Below are 17865 nucleotides of genomic sequence, written 5' to 3'. Positions count from 1 at the left end.
CTTAAATGCAGTTTTGGGATTAAAATCTAGCGCTACATAATCTCCATGCTGTAGGATCCAAGAGCATACAGGAACTGAGTTTACAGCATCATGTCTTCTACTCTTGTCTCTTTGGAAATGGAAATACGAGTGTACTGTCCAGGAAAGAGCTATTGCAAACTTCAGTTTATTTTCTCAGACTAAATCATCAGAAGACAACTACAACAGAGCAAACTAGGCAGTACCAGAGGGACTGGGGAGCTGTAACTCAGACTATTTTAGCATCATGGTTTTTCCAGCTCGTTCTCAGAGCTGAGTCCATGGTACTTTGGAGGAGGATCCCAAGGTGCTGACTAGGAATCGAGGTACAGAAGACACGGAAAAAAAAGATCTAGAAATCTCTGCTGTTCCTCTTAGTGGTTTGGATGTTTTTATTGGTATCTTTTGAAGATACTTCCCCAAGAAAGCAGGATTTACATATCAAAATTCACCAAAGCATACCCCTTAGTTTACTCTTATTTTTTTGTTGAGAGTCAAGATACTAGGAATAGGAGGAAGCAGTAAAGCCCTATTTTATATAAGTAATGGGTTTTAGATCTTTCATATACCTAAGGCATATCTGAGCTCAGTTCATCATATTTACCCCAGTAACAACCAGCCAGGAAAAAACATCTACTCACCAAGGATGCTGTGCAACATTGTAGGATCCGGAGGAGTGAAGGCATGTTTGCACATTCCTACTAGAGCTCTGACGCATTGTAGAGACAATGTAAATATCATTGGATGGGAGGAAATAAGTAAGGGTGAGCATGACTCCAAAGCCCAGTGGTCATAACATCTATCTAGGTAGGATTAGATAGGTCTGGATTCTTATTTGTGCTCCAACAACTACTTGGTGTGTTTTCTTTAAAAGCTTTACCACATAAAGCAGACAGTCCCTGGTAGGAAAGTCAAACCCCATACTTCTCCCTTTACAGACAAGAAAAATGACTGCAGGGCTAATAAGAAGTGCTCATCTCTGTTGCCTAGCCAAGGCTTCATGACTTGGAACACTGATGTTGGTGAAGAAGAGTCTTCGCTTTCCTCTGTTCTTTTTAGACATCTGATAGCCTTATGGCTAAAGAGCAGCCCTGCAGTGATGCATTATGCATGTCTGAACTGGCTCAAGCAGAAGCTTGTTTGAATCCATTCCTCCAGTACTCAGGCTGAACTAATAACTAGGTTTTTCTGTAGTGTATGACCAGTATCATCACCATCTTTTTCATTTTGTGCCTTAAAAAATAAAAGCAACTGTTGCTGCCATTGATTCACAGAAGTTGGCTTAGGGCGTGGCTCCCAAAAAGGTTCTGGTGTGAGACACATGCTGAGTTTGCTCAGACTTGTTAAGGCTGAGCTGCACTTGGCCATGTACAGAAGCATCCCCCTCAGGTATCCTGCATGATTATGTTAGATTTAAAAACAGAAAATGCAATGTTATATATAAATCTGACGTAAAATTATATTTGGGCATTTTGACATGGTTTCCAGAATACACAGTATCTATGCTGTGTATTTGCAGCATGATTTTTTAAAGACTTCTTTGAATGCTATTTATTACCAGTCAATAAATTAGTGCAGTGGAGCAGATGCTTATCTACAGTACAACCTGTTCCTACCATTGTTTTTTCCAGATAGCCAAATTAATGTTAAAAAATCACTTTGTTCTTTTTCAGCTCCATGGTGCAATGTTTGGAAGTGGAATCTACCTTAGTCCATTATCAAGCATATCATTTGGTTACTCAGGTGATATTTATAAGTCACTCTAAAATATGAGAAATATAGGGGGGTATGTTAGTTGACTGCTTTTCTTACCAGCTTCACTGTTTACAACACTGTATTAAATTTTATATTTTTTTACTAAGATCTAATTTGTTCAAAAGATAAAATATAAATTCTCTTATCAAATACCTGTCCTCATTTTCCAAGGTGCTGAGTACCTTGAAACTGTGCTTGAGGTAACTAGTAGCAAATACTGAATGTTGTGTGCAGTGAAGCTGGTCTCTTGATTCCGCAGTAGAAATCCAACTTTGTGCTTGTGATTTTTTGTATCTGCCAAGGTCCATCCAACATTATTTATAAATTTATTTTTACAACCTGATCTGACAAAGGAATATTAATCAATAGACATGCTCAACTGTGTATATTTTTCAGTGTTCCCAAGTATTGCCATGTCAGCATTACATAGGAAGTACAGGACAGTATGTTTATTTTAGCATGAGAATGGGAGGGAACATAATTTGTCCCAGTAGTAAATACAAAGGTAAGTTGTGCAGAGTTTTCCATATAAGAATTAAATCATAAATAAAAGCATAAGAGAAGCAAGATACAGGATTGTGCATATTAAGAAATATGAGAGATTTTAAAATTTGTTGACTTTTTCCTTTAGATATGTTGTATGTACCATTTCCTCACATGTGAAAGTGCTATTATAATTGAATGTATGTTTGTGTGCATGTAGGTAATACTGAGAGCTTCAGTTATGCTTTCTGATTTTTAGTGGTTTTAGGTAATGTCACAATTCATTTTAAGAGCTCAGCATTTTTTACTACTGTTTACTGGATCCTAATATCAATAGTTTCTAAATGCAATTCTAGCTTTTCAGACTTTACACAAGTATGGAAGCATTTTAGAACTCAAAATGCGTAGGTTGCAGTGTCATCATGTAACAAAATGCCCTTCTTTGTGAACAACACTGTTTTTCAGCTTCAACATGTTTTTTCTTATCTATTTTTCTTGGTCCCTCATCCAGACTCCTCCAGAAAGGAGGCCTGTGTTCCTGTGAAGTATGTGGTATTGATGCCAGTAAAAACCACGGAGGAGTCCTACACTCCCTATTCCTTCAAAGAGTTAAAATTCTCTATAATTCAGTCTATGTTTTCAAGTTGCCAAGAAATGCAGGATATAGAAAGACAAGGAAGTCTGTAGTAGTATACAATACAGGAATTGTATATGGATCAACATGAGGAATGTCAAAAACATGCTAGTGACTAGCGATAGGACAAGAGGAAATGGGGTCAAGTTGTACCCGTGGAGGTTTAGTTTGGGTATTAGGAAAAATTTCTTCACAAAAAGAGTGCTGAAGCATTGGAACAGGTTGCCGAGGGAGGTGGTGGAGGCACTGTCCCTGCAGGTGTTCAAAAAACAGGTAGACATGGTGCTTCAGAGATGGTTAGTGGTTACAGGGGTTTAGGGCTGACAGTTGGACTTGATGAGTCTTTTCCAACCTTAATGATTCTGTGATTCTATAAAGGAGATCTAAGGCACAAATGTAGATGTTTAGATTTTTGAGGTGGAATTTGGATGCAATGTGGCTGACAAATTAATACTCTGATGTGTAGATAAATTAATTAAACCAAGGTAGACTTTAAAACTTTAAATAAATTAACTACTCCTAAAATTAGCTTTACTTTTAATAATTCTAAATAAAGTTTTAAACATTCTTAGAATATCTAATGCTTTTTCTCTCATTATTTTATTATTCCACCCACAGTAAATAAGACTATTAGTTCAGCCTGACTAGGGTCAGTTACACTCAAGACATGCTGACATGCAGCTTTGTTATGCAACCAAGTAAAAGTGTTCCTGAGCTGAATTAAGTGCATTTAAGCTCACATTTATCTGATTTTGGACCTAGTTAATGCTAACTTGACTTCTTTGAGGCGTTTACAGTATATACAAATGTACCGGTAATTTGCAGGATTAAACTGAGATACGCTATGACAAAGTTGACTAGATTTCAGGGTGCCATGCAAAGTACTGTGATTCCCACTGTGATATTTGTTTTATTCTCTTTATTTAACTTTCATTATTTTTGGTATTTATGTGTCAGGATATCTTACATTATTTTATTATTCCTAGGGATGAACAAGAAGCAGCAGAAGGTGTCAGCTAAAGATGAACCAGCTTCAGGCAGTAAGGGCAGTAATACATCACAGGTACAGTACATCAGTCTCTGGAACATTTATGGCTTTGTGCTTGGGAACTCAATAGCTGAAAAGGAGGTAATATTCCCTTTGTGAAAGCTAACAGGTTTGGTTTATTTTATTGAACAAAATCAACTTCAGAGACTGTGAACACCTAATAGAGCCCAGCTGCTTTTACTAACAACTTACAGAATATAGTACCAGACTTGTGCCCTTTTTTCCAAGCAACAGAATTTAGGAAGAAAATGAAAATGAAATAAAAATTGCATTATGACCCTTAGTAATCCTTTGCTTTCTGTGTTTTAGACTTGCAGAAGAATGATGCAAAAGGAACTAAGAGTGGTGATTGCTGGAAAATGACCAGCAATCATTTATAACAAGTCCATTTTTCATGGTTTTTACACATTAAACTATTACAATTCTGCTTTATCTAAAGCAAATTCATATTATTTACATGTAGGGCTGAATTTTGAGAAATTGTACATCTGTCTCTGTAGTTAACACATAGAAACTACAGAATAACCTGGCTTTGGAGAGATACCAGTCTGTAATAGCAAAAGCCCTCAGAAATGAGACAGCCAGTAAAGTATCAGAGTAATGGCCAAAGAGTAAGCGATCAAATTCACTGCTTTTTTATTCAGCTATGAATTTGTTGATCAGTAGCAGTCGCATATTTCTATTAATATTATTCATTCTGTAATAATTATGGATACAGGAGTTTAAATCCCTCCTACAATAATTTGAGCAAATAATATAAGTTTTTAGACATTTTATTACATTTAGAAATATAATATAAATGTTTTAGAAAGTCTGACTTTGTCTTTGCTCATTAATAAACCACTGAAAATAGCAGCCCTCTCCTTTGTCACTTTTTCACTCAGTTTGTCTTGCTGCACTAATTAAGTTTTCTACTGTTTTTACATCTCAGTCACAGAAGAAAGGACAACAATCACAATTTTTGCAAAGCCGTAACTTAAAATGCATAGCCTTATGTGAAGGTAAGCTGAAAGCTCTTTAAAAACTGTTATAGTCTTGGACACAGTGTTACTGGATGCAAATCAGTGAGACCTTTAGTCCCATTATTGTTTTTTTTAGGTAAGAGACTGCTGGTAGGTGTGTGTGAGTGCTTGTTTAATAGCTGACCTTTACATTTCAGTTCAGAACATTTCCCTCTCTGAAGAAAAGCCATAGTAATGATATGCACACAGTGACTGATCATCTAATCTGTCTTTAAATTGTGATCATATTCCTAAGCAATCAAGATAACGCAAGTCAGGGCCTTTCTTTGAAACACTGACTTCTTGCAAACTCTTGACAGGTGCATTAAAGTGCTTATGAGTACAGACATTCTTGAAAGATTTGGCTATTCTTTTAACAAGTAATGAAGCCTCTGCAGATTTTGAGAACAAGGAATTAAGAAATTTTAATAAGAATTGTACCAGTAATTGGTAATTAGTCTCATTGGCCAAAAAAAAAGAAATTAAACTAAACTCAGTTTGTCCTTTATTTGGAGCATTTATGTATTTCTAAAAGTAAAACTTAAGACAGTTGGTGGAAAAGGTGTTATTCCAATATTGAAGCTTTATGTATATATGCTGCATTTTAATATATATGTTTTGAGAACATGCAAGTGAAATATTTACCATGATTAAGAAAACATCAGTCAACATGAAAAAGCAATTTGATCTTGACAGAAAAATACAGAAGTTTAGTTCTAAAACTTTCAGAAGATATTAAATTACTCTAGAGTCTGCTAGAATTTACTTGGCCATTAATGCCTGACAGTTCTAAATAAAAATTGCATCTTTCACTATGGCTTTTTCATCCATGTTGTTCTTTCCTCACATTTAGTATACTGATTCCAATTTTTAAAGTTTGGATTTTAAATAATAGATAAAATATATTTTACATCACGCACGTTCACTTAACTTTTTTCTGAAAAGAAGTGATTGGGGAGGTGCTTAATATAGAAGTTAAATAAAATTAATTACAAGAGATAACTATTTGTTAAAAATACCATTAATAGAAGAAATTGTATAAAAATTGAATATGCATTTATTCATGGTAGTGTAAGAATAGGATAGAACAGAATAGACTATTTCAGCTGGATGGGACATAGAGTGATCACCTAGTCCAACTGCCTGACCACTTCAAGGCTGCCCAAAGGTTAAAGCATGTTATTAAAGGCTTTGTCCGAATGCCGTTAAACACTGACAGGCTTGGGGCATCAACCACCTCTCTAGGAAGCCTATGCCAATGTTTGACCACCCTCTTGGTAAAGAAATGCTTCCTGATGTTCAGTTTAAACCTCTCTGACACAGCTTGGAACCATTCTCATATGTCCTGTCACTGGATATCAGAAGAGTTGAGCACCTCCCTCTCCATGTCCCCTCCTCAGGAAGCTGCAGAGAGCAATGAGGTCACCTTTCAGCCTCCTTCTCTCCAAACTAGACAATCCCAGAGTCCTCAGCTGCTCCTTATAGGACATTCCTTCCAGCCATTTTACCAGCTTTGTTGCTCTTCTCTTGACATGTTCAAGAACCTTCACATCCTTCCTGAGTTGTCAGACCCAGATCTGCAGACAGTGTCCAAGCTGAGGCTGCACCAATGCTGAATGCAGTGGGGTAACCACCTCTTTTGACAGGCTGGTCAGGCTGTGTTTGGTGCATCCCAGGATGGGATTTGCCCTCTTGGCTGCCAGGGCAAACTGCTGCTTCATACTGAGCCTGCTGGCGGCCAGCACCCCCAGATGCCTTTCTGCAGGGCTGCTCTCCAGCCCCTCCTCTCCCACTTTTTACTGCTGCCCAGCATTACTCATTCCCAGGTGCAGAATCTGACTTTTCAGGTTGTTAAATGTAATCCTATTTATTACAGCCCAATGCTCCAACCAATCTAGCTCTCTCTGCAAGGTCTCTTGTCCGTCAAGAGGGTCAACAGCAGCTTCCATTTTGGTATCATCAGCAAATTTGCTCACAGTGAGTGTTCAACTCCTGCATCCAGAATGTTGATAAATATATTGAACAGAACTGGTGCAAGAATTGTTCTCTGAGGAACACTGCTGGTGGCCAGTTACCAGCCAGGTGTGGCCTCATTCATTACAACCCTCTGAGCTCTGCCCTTCAGCCAGTTCTTCACCCAACTCACCATGAACCAGGTCATTCCAGATGAATGGTATAGCTTCTATCTAGCAAAAAAGGTGTGTTTCCTGTATTGTCCTTGTTCTGCTGGTAAACAACATATAATCTAATACTTTGCTGTTTTCTAAACACTAAGCAAGTTTTGGCAAGCTTTGTAATTCCCTTGAGTCATAATTACTATGCTTAATTTTTTTAAATAGTTGGTAGTATGGAAAATACCAAATTCGTCATATCTCATTTGCAGACATTGTCTTCTGTGTCTTATTTTTGGCTCAGACATCATCAAACACAAATATCTCAGTTCCAAAGGCTGATTATTTTACTCAAATCCTCTTTAACAGCCCTGTGGTCATTTAAAGTCAGTTTTAATAAATGCGTTTTTTCATTCCATTTAACTGCTGGCTCCCATACCTCAAACATCTGTGTTTTCTATAAAATGTAACATATTTTGGAAACAAGAATAAAGTTAATCTGCCTTTTTCTACTAGCATCCAACTCAGAGTCTACACATCACAGACCTGCAGTGGAAAACTGCACATTCCCAGAATGCTATTTAAAGTGTATAAAAAAATCAAATCTCTTAAAGTGCTTTTATCACTATGAAATATATTCTTTCCTTGTTAGTGATAACCTCATCCGATCTGCACAAACATGGGGAGATATGGGTAGTTCCCAATACTGATCACGTGTGTACAAGATTTTTCTTTGTGTGAGTATAAAACTTCTTTTAACATTCAGTCTCTGCTCATCCTGGACCTTCTTCCCAATGCTCCCTTCAGTATTTGTAATGGAAGCAGATGAAAGATATTTCTTCCAAATAATTTTCAGAAAAATTAGGTTTTTTTTACTTTCTCTGTATTTACTTTTGTTAGAAAATGCATGGATAAACAAGCAACAAAGGTTTAGTAGATGTTTTGTTATAGAATAAATTAATGGAGAGCTAATGATTTTTCCTCTATATAACTACCTCATGTTACAGTAAGTCTACACATGTATCATAAAATATCATTTCTATTTGATTATATGTTTTAAGGCTGAGGAATTCATTAAAGTCTTCCTATCTGTGATGTGAGCATTTCCTCTCTCACTTGTCACTTGCCCCTTTGGGTCCTAGTGGGTTATTCAGCCTCAAGGTTTCAAGTGAAAATGGTAGCCTCACCACCCTTCACATCCTAGAGCTTAGGATCTGCATGTAATGGTGAAGTGCAGCAGGGCATTTTAATAGAAACATGTTAACATATGAAATAAGCACTCTTGATTATTGAATGAAACAGAGTTTGGGATGTTTTTTAGGCAGATTAATAAAACACTAATTTGATTTTATTTCTGTACTTTTTTTTAGTTATGAAGATGGTCAAGTGGGTGATACAAGTATAAATACACAGGAGCCAAGCATTCATAAAGAGATTCTTCGAGTCATTGGCAATCAAACTGCTACTGGTTAAAAGGACCAGTCTTATTTAATTGATGTGATTTGGAAGCCTTCCTCAGTCTCAAAGCTGGATTTTGAACTGAAGAAGACACAAAAAACAAATTTATTATTATGATTATTCTAAGCAAATTAACCCTTTGAATACTTAATGTTTTCTTACTTAGTATTTCTTATCTCATCAAAATACCTGAGATGGTATGAATTAGCAACTGAAGGGGTGCACAGTCTATTAATATACTACATCTAATAATAATTAAACAGCTTGCTTTTACGTGATTGAGTTGATTGTTGGTACATCTAAAAATGCAAACAAATGCAATAATTTACTGATTTTCTCTTGGTGAAATATCTTCATTAATTTATTCCCAAGGGAAAACAAAACAATTCAAATCTCTGTCCTTCACATAAACAACTGTTATTTTCCAAGGGAGCATGATGGCAACACAGGTAGGGTCCAGTTTCCAGGGCATGAAGCATATTGTGTGCCCTGATGAGTACCTCTGGCAGCCCTCAAAGTAGCTATCTTGAAGCATCAGGATATACGAAGCACTTAAACTTACCTATCTGTGCAACTGTGCAACAAGCCACCTCAAGAAGCAAAAATAGACCGAGTCCTCTACTACATTATATTCATAATAAAGATACTGAAATATCAAATAGTGACACAACAGAGCACAGACGTGTTTGCTTCTTTTAAGCAGAACTGCATTAGATATGCTGTAATGGATGATTCCTTCTTTCTAGTTAAAGTTACACTGCCTTCTTACTTGCTGCAACTGAAGTGCCCTACAAGTGAAATAGTGAGCCTAGGAGCACATACTTGGAGATGGTTTTTAGCTTTCCAGATTTATCTGCTGCTGCTCATAAAAACTTCAGTTTTTCTGAGTTCACAACCAGATTTGTAAAGCCAATGCTGTTTGCAAATCTCTGTTTTGCTATTAAATTTCTGTTGGCTTTCGACCCAACTTGGTGGACCCCTAGTTTGAGAATTGATCTTTTGTGCTGGGATACAGGTTAACTTCTTGACACAAAAGGGATTCCTGAAATTTGTCCATGTAAGAAGTGGCTTAGATTGTGTAACTGCACAAAATCAGCATAATTTAGAAGTGGAGCTGGAGCTGAAACTCTGGAATTACCATCTCTCAATAATTCATCCTGCCACATGTGTCTGAATAACTATGTTTTGCATAAAAAAAAGAAACTAGCAAGCAAATCCATAAACATAGCCTACATTGACATGCTAAGCAGATAGCCCACCACTCTGGGAGGCCTCCTTAAGAAAACTAGGAGAAAAGAAAGGTAACCACAAGTGAAATGGAGGATCCAGTAAGCAGTCATCTTCCTTGCCCCCTCAAGCTGCAGCAGGGGTACAAGTGAACGCCTTGAAGGAAGAAACCTAGAATGTAGATATGGCAGTGAGTCAGACTTGGTTTGCATGGTGGGGTCATGATACTGGCTATGCATGTTACCATCCTAAGTACAGCCACTGGGAAGGGGAGGGAAAATACATCTCTGACAAATTTTAAGACTGCTCAGCAGTTTGTTTTAAATGGATGAGTAGAAGAAGGGGGCAGTGTGGAGGGAAGCAGGGTTCTGAGGCATATGGGAGCCTGTTTGTTGTAAGGTGCCCACTTTGTGGAGTACTGAGGCTTACACATGGCAGGGAAGGAGAGTGGCCAAGAGTAAAAGGCAGAGTGTGACAAGCACAGGCATTACAAAACAGTGGGTGAAAGCAAAAACTTTTCAGGGAGAAAGGTAGTTCTGAGGGGATGAGTGGTTTGGTAGGAAAGGAAAAAGAAAGAAGAGGCACTGAATTAGTCTCAGGTGGTGTTAGCAGATCTGTACATGGCAAAAAAGGGACTGGAAGAGCAAAGCTGCAGTGTGGGGAGACAGCCCACAGAGGTAGAGGACAGCAACATGATCAGGGACAGGTGGGCCATCTGAGAAGGTGTCAGCTCTAGGGAACAGTACAAGGAGACCAGCTTCATGTCACACACAAACAGCAATTGAATTAAAATTCACTTGCTGTGCAGCAACTCAGTCACATTTTTCTTAAGCCAATATGTTAACAAAAACCTTCTAAGTTATTACATTATCTGCAGGTGACATGAGACCATTTAACAAAGTAGTAGCTCTCATCATGTTTAAAAGGTGAGGGGAAAGATGGTGGTTCTTTGGATGTTTGTTACTTAAAAATAAATAATCTTTCTGTACCAAACGTAAAAGCTGAAACTGACTTTATCGCTAAGAATTGGAATTTAAAAGCCTGAGGGTGAGATTTTGTTTGAAGGATTTTTCCCTCATGATTTTATCAAAGGAGTAGAATTTGCATACTGCCAAATTCTTCCAGTAACTACATTCATGTGTCTTCCAGGGGATGAAAAATAGGAAGTCAGGGTCATCTGAGCAAGAACCCTTTGTTATTCTCAAAGCCCTTGCATTTCCCTTCCTCACAGCAGGCACACAAATTGGTGATAGACAATCTTTATAACTCTTGCTGTAAAGATGTAGGTTTTTCACATATACCTTTTAATCAAAGAAAATAGAGCCCCAGACTCTACTATCTCTGTTGGTACTATCTCTCTTGGCAGGGATCTTGATGAAGCCATGGCTATCTAGCTGTGACAAGGCCCAGCACAGAGCAACCAAAGGGATTCTTGAGAAAGAAGTTTCAAACTTTGCCCTACATCCCACAACAAAGTACAAGCCCTCAGAAGGGGAAGGTTTGACAGAGAAATTATGGTAATACCTTAGTCTTGCACCCTAATTATGAGTTGCTATATTTATACTTAAAACATTGAGAAATTAATTAAAAAAATAAAAAGATGCTTTTAAACATTTCTTGAGATTCAGGCAGATATTTAGCATTCAAGGGGTTAAGCACTTTAAGTTGTCTTCTGTGATTTGAATCAGCATAGCTCTGTTTTCTTCAGCAGTGCTGCAGTTTTGATAACCTCAGTCTTTGGCTCTTTATTACTTATCATTAAGCGGCTAGTTTGTGTAACATTCTGCTTAATATTTTACAGGAATTAGTCAATAACACCAGAACTGCTTATGCTTGTATTTTTCCTCTAAAGCCCTTGAAAAACTGTTACTGATGCTGTATAATTTTAATATTATAGCTATTGGTATTAAAAAATGCATCTCATGAATAATGCTAAGATTATACTTTTGTTAATACAAGTATAAAATCACTCCAAATGAAGACTTTGTGCTTAGATCAATTATACTTTGCTTATAAAAAACTTCTGTGGAAGCAATTAGCATATTTCCAGCATGGATGAGTATGAAATGCAAAAAAAGACAAAAACGGACAACTGAATGAAGAGATTTATGATTTAAAAAAAAACAAACAAAACACAACTAAAAAACCAACAAACAAAACCCCCACAAAATATTTTTTTTAAAACACACAAAGAAAAAACCTGAACAAATACAAAACTATTATCTAGCTACTTAAGCTTTGTATTAATTTAGATGGATTTCTTCTTGGCTCTAGAAGATCTAAGTCAAGTACAAAGAATACTGACCATGACTGAGAGAGACTTGATGCTATGTAATCTTAGCATTTTCACAACAAATCAGTTCGGGGCCTGATCTCCCATTGTGCTGAGCACCTGTCAAGGTGCTGAGGGTGACACTCTTGAAGAAATGTGGTTGATTTTTATACTATTCACTTGCTCTCATGGTAAGGTTTTTAGAAACCACTGAGGCAAAGGCCTGTTGCGATGGGGTCAGCATGCAAATGCCCACACACGGCCTGGCCTGTAAGCCCAGCTGGGAGTTAGCAGGACTTGGCTTCTCCTTGGCTGCATGATGGTGGGACAGAAGCCATGGTGGCAAGGTGGAAAAAGGCTGGGAGGGCTCCAGCAGGTGGACTCCAGCCTTGCCATGCGTGGCCCCTTTGCTGTCTGCTGGGGCTGTGAGCCTGCTCCTGGCAGCACCACAGCAGCCCGGCTGGTGCTGGCCACGCAGCCACTTGTCTCTTGGAGTGCGCAGGGGCCTGCGGCGCTTCGTTTGCCAAACCAAGGCATTAATCTGGTGTCCCACACAATATCTTCATTACAAATGCTACCTCAAGGTGAAAGACTAGCCTGTTCACTAAACTGAGCAAGGTCTGTTGTTTGGACAGCTTTTCAGATAGGTGTAGCACTGAAAGTTGTTCAGAAGGGATCTTGAGTCTAGTCAGCCAGAGCTGTGATAATACTCAAATTTATTCCTCAAATCACTCAGTGGTGGAGGGACACCTGTGCTTCAGAAGGGGATATATTAATACTAGAACTTTTATTCAAAGCACAGCAGTGTTCTTCATGGACGATATAGTATAAAATGCCCAAGAATGTTGCCACTAGTTTGAGTTTCCGGATTTGGTTTTGGAAATGCCAGATCTGAAAGCGCTGACCTCCTCCGTCCTTCCCGGGTGGCAGTTTCCTAACCCTGCTCACTGGCTGGAGCAGGCGCCTTTTTAGGTGGGATAAAACACCTTGAGCTGCTGTTTTGTATTTTGTTTGCGTGCTCCTGCCAAGTTTCAGTCCACTGCAGAATGGCTATGATGTAAATTACTACCCATTACACTTTGCGTTGGGATTTTGTATACATACTAGGTATAAGACTTCTATAAGGAAAAAAAGTAAAAAAAATTCAAGTAGTTTTTAGATTAACATATCTAGTGTGTGAAAAACCTGTGGAAGAATAGATTACATTAAACATTTACCAGCAAGTCAGTAAAATAGTCCTTATACACAGACATTCAATATAATTTAATGTTCTAAAAATAATTTTATAATTTACCCAGTATGTATTGTATCTTTGAATTTTAAGAAGCAGCCACTCCTTTATGTAAACATAAAATATGCCTATGTTTCTTTTAACTCTACAGCCTTTTTTTCTCTGAATAAATTTATAAATTCTGTGCACAAAATAGTACTGCAGCCTGCTCTTTAGCCTATGGTGCCTTAGAGTTACTACAAATATTTAACAAAATGTACATAATGTAAATACTGCCAGAAGATCACTAAGGCCAAATATTTTCTCTATTCACTTTTTACTGCACTTGCTTTCTATTGCTATTTAAGCCTCTTTTATCCAGCTTTGTAACAGTTACAACATTGTAGCCAATGTAAATGTTTACTTTCAATAAATCAGAATTTGTTCAACAAGTACTGTGGATTTGGGCACTATTTTGAGAACTCTGTTCAAAGTTAAAATAGTCATCTAAGAATTAAACTGCATCTAGAGCTGTTTCTTTACTTTTGCTAATCTCAACAACATCTAAAGGTTATGCCATGCTTCTGCACGTATTACTGGATTAAAATTTTTCTGCAGTGATCTTTTTAAAAACACTTAGATGATCAGTAAAACCAGCTTTCCTTGCTGTGCTTATCTGAACAGGTTACACAAGTGGTTTAGAATACAGATACTGAAATTAAAGCAGTATTTTGCATGCATGGTATCATAAAAATGCATAAGGATGTCTCAACATGCATTTTATAATTAATTTTAAAGAAGTAGTTCTGTGTTTTTATGTAGAACTGTTTTTGTCATGAAAACACAGCAAATATACGACAAACTGTGTCGTGCTTTACTGTGGGTATGTTTAAAGTATAAATGCACACATCTGCAGCTCGTAAAAGATGCAGTCATTTGTGGGACTGGTTATTAATTCAGTGAGTGTACTATTTTTTTTCACTGCCCATGAGCTCCTTTTAATGATATGAGTGGATATTAACTTGTATCTTTAAAAAGGTTTAACTTATTTTAAATTTATAATTTTGTTACTGCAGATTTTGGGTTGGAAAAGTAGAAGTAGGTGCTATTCTTTTGAATGCTGTTAGCTGTTTTCCAGAAACATAACTGTGAGAGAGGAAAAAATACATTGTTCCTACTCTAAATGACTGATAATTTACCACTGATTATAGTGTACTGTCTGGAACTCAAATACTATAATGGGAGAGATACACACTATTTGGGGGACTTAAAAGCTGGACGATACAGTGACTTCCAAACTCACAGAACAAGAGCTGAATCAGTGGCAAAATCCCAGGCTTCACTAAAATTAATACCCACTGACAGGAGGAGAGACAAAATTTATATCAGCTTTGACTTAACTGCTACTCCATTTACAAGTCACTGCATCACAGGCTCTCTCAATATGCATCAATATTCAGTTTTCCGATGAGGTTTATATCATATTGTATTCACCTGTTGAACAGTCCAATGTGGGACCCAAGAGATTAATAATCTGAACATCAATTAACAGCAATACAAATTTACTGCAGTGGACCAGAGCTGCTTTGAAATTGACATATTGCCTTTTTGACTGGAGAAAGAGCAGAAAATCTTCTAAGAAAATGGTGCCATTGGAAAAAGTACGTACTGTCTTCATTAAACTCTGTTTGCAGGTTGACCAGCTTCTTTTTTGTGAATTGCTGTGTGGTGCAGATTGCAGCAAATAATTTTGCATAGGTCACACAGTCTAGGCCCCCTCCAAGAGGGGTTCATCCACCAGAAATACTGGGAAGCTGCTTAAATAGAGCTGCATTAAATCAATGAAGTCTATAGTATCTGGGGGCCACAACTTCACTATGGCCCAGCTCTCAGCACAGTGCAAGCTCTTTAAGTTACTAAAGATAAGACATCTTAAGGGGTAACATAACAAAGGCTTACTTTAGGGCTCAGTGCCTTGCAAAAGACTAGTGATTTCATCTGAAAACGGTGTATAAGAGGAAGAACAAGTAAAGCCAACATCAATAAAAACCACACCAAAACACAAAACAAAACAATAACAACAAAAAGTAGATTTTAAATTGGAAATTTTTATTAGCCCATGTAAGATATCCCTATGGCTGATTTTCTTAAATGTAGCAAACATTTTCCATTCACATTTGAGAGACAGAAGTGTAATTCAACACATGGAAATTGAAATCTCTGAACAGGGCATAACACCCTTTTAGTAGCACCACTGAATGTAGAGAGTCCTGGTGCAAGGCATCAGCTTTTGGATTTCAGCCAGTTCCAAAAAAACTGGCATTTTGCAAAATGCTGAAGCAGTGGGAATAACACTTGCAGCAGGAACAGTGATTGCTGCAGAAGCAAGAGCAGCACAAGTCTCCAGAGATCATGTCTGGAAAAAAATACAGGAACTCCTGGCTTAAAGTTTGCTCAACAAAAGCCAGAGCTTATCATCAGCAACAGAATTCTAATTTGTAACTTTTAAAGAGAAAGCTTTCCATTCTTGCAGAGGACTGAGGAAAAAAAAAATGTTCGTTTTCTTCAGCATGCTGTTCTGTATCTGTATAGTTCAGCTTAATAGAATGCCTAGGGCAGCATCCCACTGTACTTCCATGCAGCAGACTTAAAACAGTAGCAGCTTTCCTACAGAACTCGGGCAGAATGAAGAACAGCTCAGTTAGCTGTTCCTTGGAGCCTGTCTCATGTTTTATTTACATATTCTGATGGATTCTGTACAGATAAAACAATCTGGAAAGAGAGTAGGTGGCTGATACTTTCCTTGCTGGTTTTCAACTCTGATCAGATTGTTCTTTCCATGTCAACTGTGGAACAAACTATTTTGCTGACTGTTTAAAAATGTAAAATCTTGCTCCCTCCACCTCTCCTAGATGTAGCTTGGGCTTTGGGGCTATTTCCATGCACAACCATCTACCAAGGTTAATTCAGTACAGAGAAGTTTGAGGATAAGAGGAGACAGAGCCCAAGATAATTTAAATAGATATATATATTGATTTAAATATATATTTAAATGTCAAAATATTTACATCTATACATAGGAATGTACATTGAAACAGTTCTATTGACTAAAAACTAAGAATCATTGTATAACCATTTACAATATTCTTTTGACAAATTGTTTTTAACTACCCTAATGTGGTAGCATTTGGTAAATCTGACTTGCTGTCAGATTTTTGGCAATTATTTGTTTTGCTACAGGCTTTCAAATTCTTCCCCATGGGAAATTTCAAGGAGCCAGTCATGCCTCCTTTGTACGTATTACCACGTAGCTGGCATGTTCCTCTTCATGCAATATTCCATCTGTGTGAAATTATATTATTCCACTGTTTGGCTCCTTATTATCTTCTGCAAACTTAGATTTCATGCTTGCCATGCTAATCAGTAGAATATAAATGTCAAAACCCCAAGTCTGTTCTGTGGCTTCTGAGCTGCTCCTCATGTTTTTATAACAGGGTTTTTTTCTACTTAAACATCTTGATTTATGGCTACTCTCTGTGAAGGAAACACCAAGGTCTCCCTTGCTACCTTATCTTTTAGTATCAACTTTTATTCAGATTCTTTCAACTACTGTTTGCTTTGGGCCTTTGCATCTCTTTTCAGCCACATCTCTTGACAATACCAGTGTTTGGTCCATTTTATGCCACTGTTACAAAGGTCTTTGGTTGGCTGCTAAACAACTTGCAAAGCCTGAGCTGGGCAATTTTTGAAGTCTCTGATAGTTTCTTCCACTACTGAGAAGTTTCATAAAAAAGAGGGAACATGTTGGGGAGATGACCATTCTGATGTTTGTTAAGTTGTTCAATGACTTCATGTTCTCTAAGGCTACGCTACTGTGACCCGAATTTCCAATCCATTTCAGTTCTCTTCCCTGTCACTCACTCTTTGCTTACACAGCAAGTCTTTAGAAAAGCGTAAAATATTAGCACTAAAATACAATACTGAGGATCTTTCCATTAAAATGGAAAAATGTGCAGCCATGAATAATAAAAAAAAATTGAAATTACAGTCCTGCAACTTGAAAAGCATGTGTATAAACTATTAAATTATACATGTGAACAAGAATGTGTGGCTGAAAGCGTATGTCAAGAGGGATACTGTTAAAAGCTAAGGAGCTTTATATACACAATTTCCTCTCATAATTTCTTTACATCTAATCAAATTTGGCAGTGTAATATGAAAATAATCCCTACTTGTAGTTCTGTCTGTGTCTTTAAATAGGGTTCGAGTTGGATTGTTGCTGTTTCCTTTCCAGATTCTTTTCCAGTGTTGTTATTATTAGGAAAGCTTACTGGGATCTCAGTTACTTTAAGGAATATTATTGATGTCCTAGATTAATGTGCTTAAAAAAAATTCCACACACTGGTTTGAAATAGGCTTTTTCATCAATAAGCTACTATGTGCATTTGTTTTCTTTCCACAGAAATTTTGTACATTTGTAAAACCCAAATGCATCCAATCAAACTTTCCCTTAGAGGACTGAAAGATTTGTTGGCATGTATGAAATTTGTTCTGATTTTTTTTCTTGTTTCTTTTGCAAGTGGAGTTTCCATGGATTGAGCAGCAAGGACTGATTTTTGTTTGGGCTTTTAGGGTAACATTGACCCAT

At 37.3% G+C, this 17865-nt stretch overlaps 1 protein-coding gene across 1 annotated transcript in view; it reads left to right on the top strand.

Moving 5' to 3' along the window:
- PARP8 (poly (ADP-ribose) polymerase family, member 8) overlaps positions 1 to 8771 on the top strand; it is a 141654-nt gene extending 132883 nt beyond the window's left edge. Inside the window, exons 25-29 of the mRNA XM_010008622.1 lie at positions 1692 to 1761; positions 3877 to 3953; positions 4870 to 4939; positions 7703 to 7787; positions 8421 to 8771. Coding sequence (XP_010006924.1) covers positions 1692 to 1761; positions 3877 to 3953; positions 4870 to 4939; positions 7703 to 7787; positions 8421 to 8523 — 405 coding nt within the window. The 3' untranslated portion in view covers positions 8524 to 8771. The remainder of the gene's footprint in view (positions 1 to 1691; positions 1762 to 3876; positions 3954 to 4869; positions 4940 to 7702; positions 7788 to 8420) is intronic.
- Positions 8772 to 17865: the final 9094 nt, after the last annotated feature.

The sequence above is a fragment of the Chaetura pelagica genome, unplaced genomic scaffold (assembly GCF_000747805.2).
Source record: "Chaetura pelagica isolate M959 unplaced genomic scaffold, ChaPel_1.0 scaffold382, whole genome shotgun sequence".
NCBI classification, from domain to species: domain Eukaryota; kingdom Metazoa; phylum Chordata; class Aves; order Apodiformes; family Apodidae; genus Chaetura; species Chaetura pelagica.
Note: the sequence above shows the minus strand (reverse complement) of the source record. Positions and strands in the feature narration are given on the sequence as shown.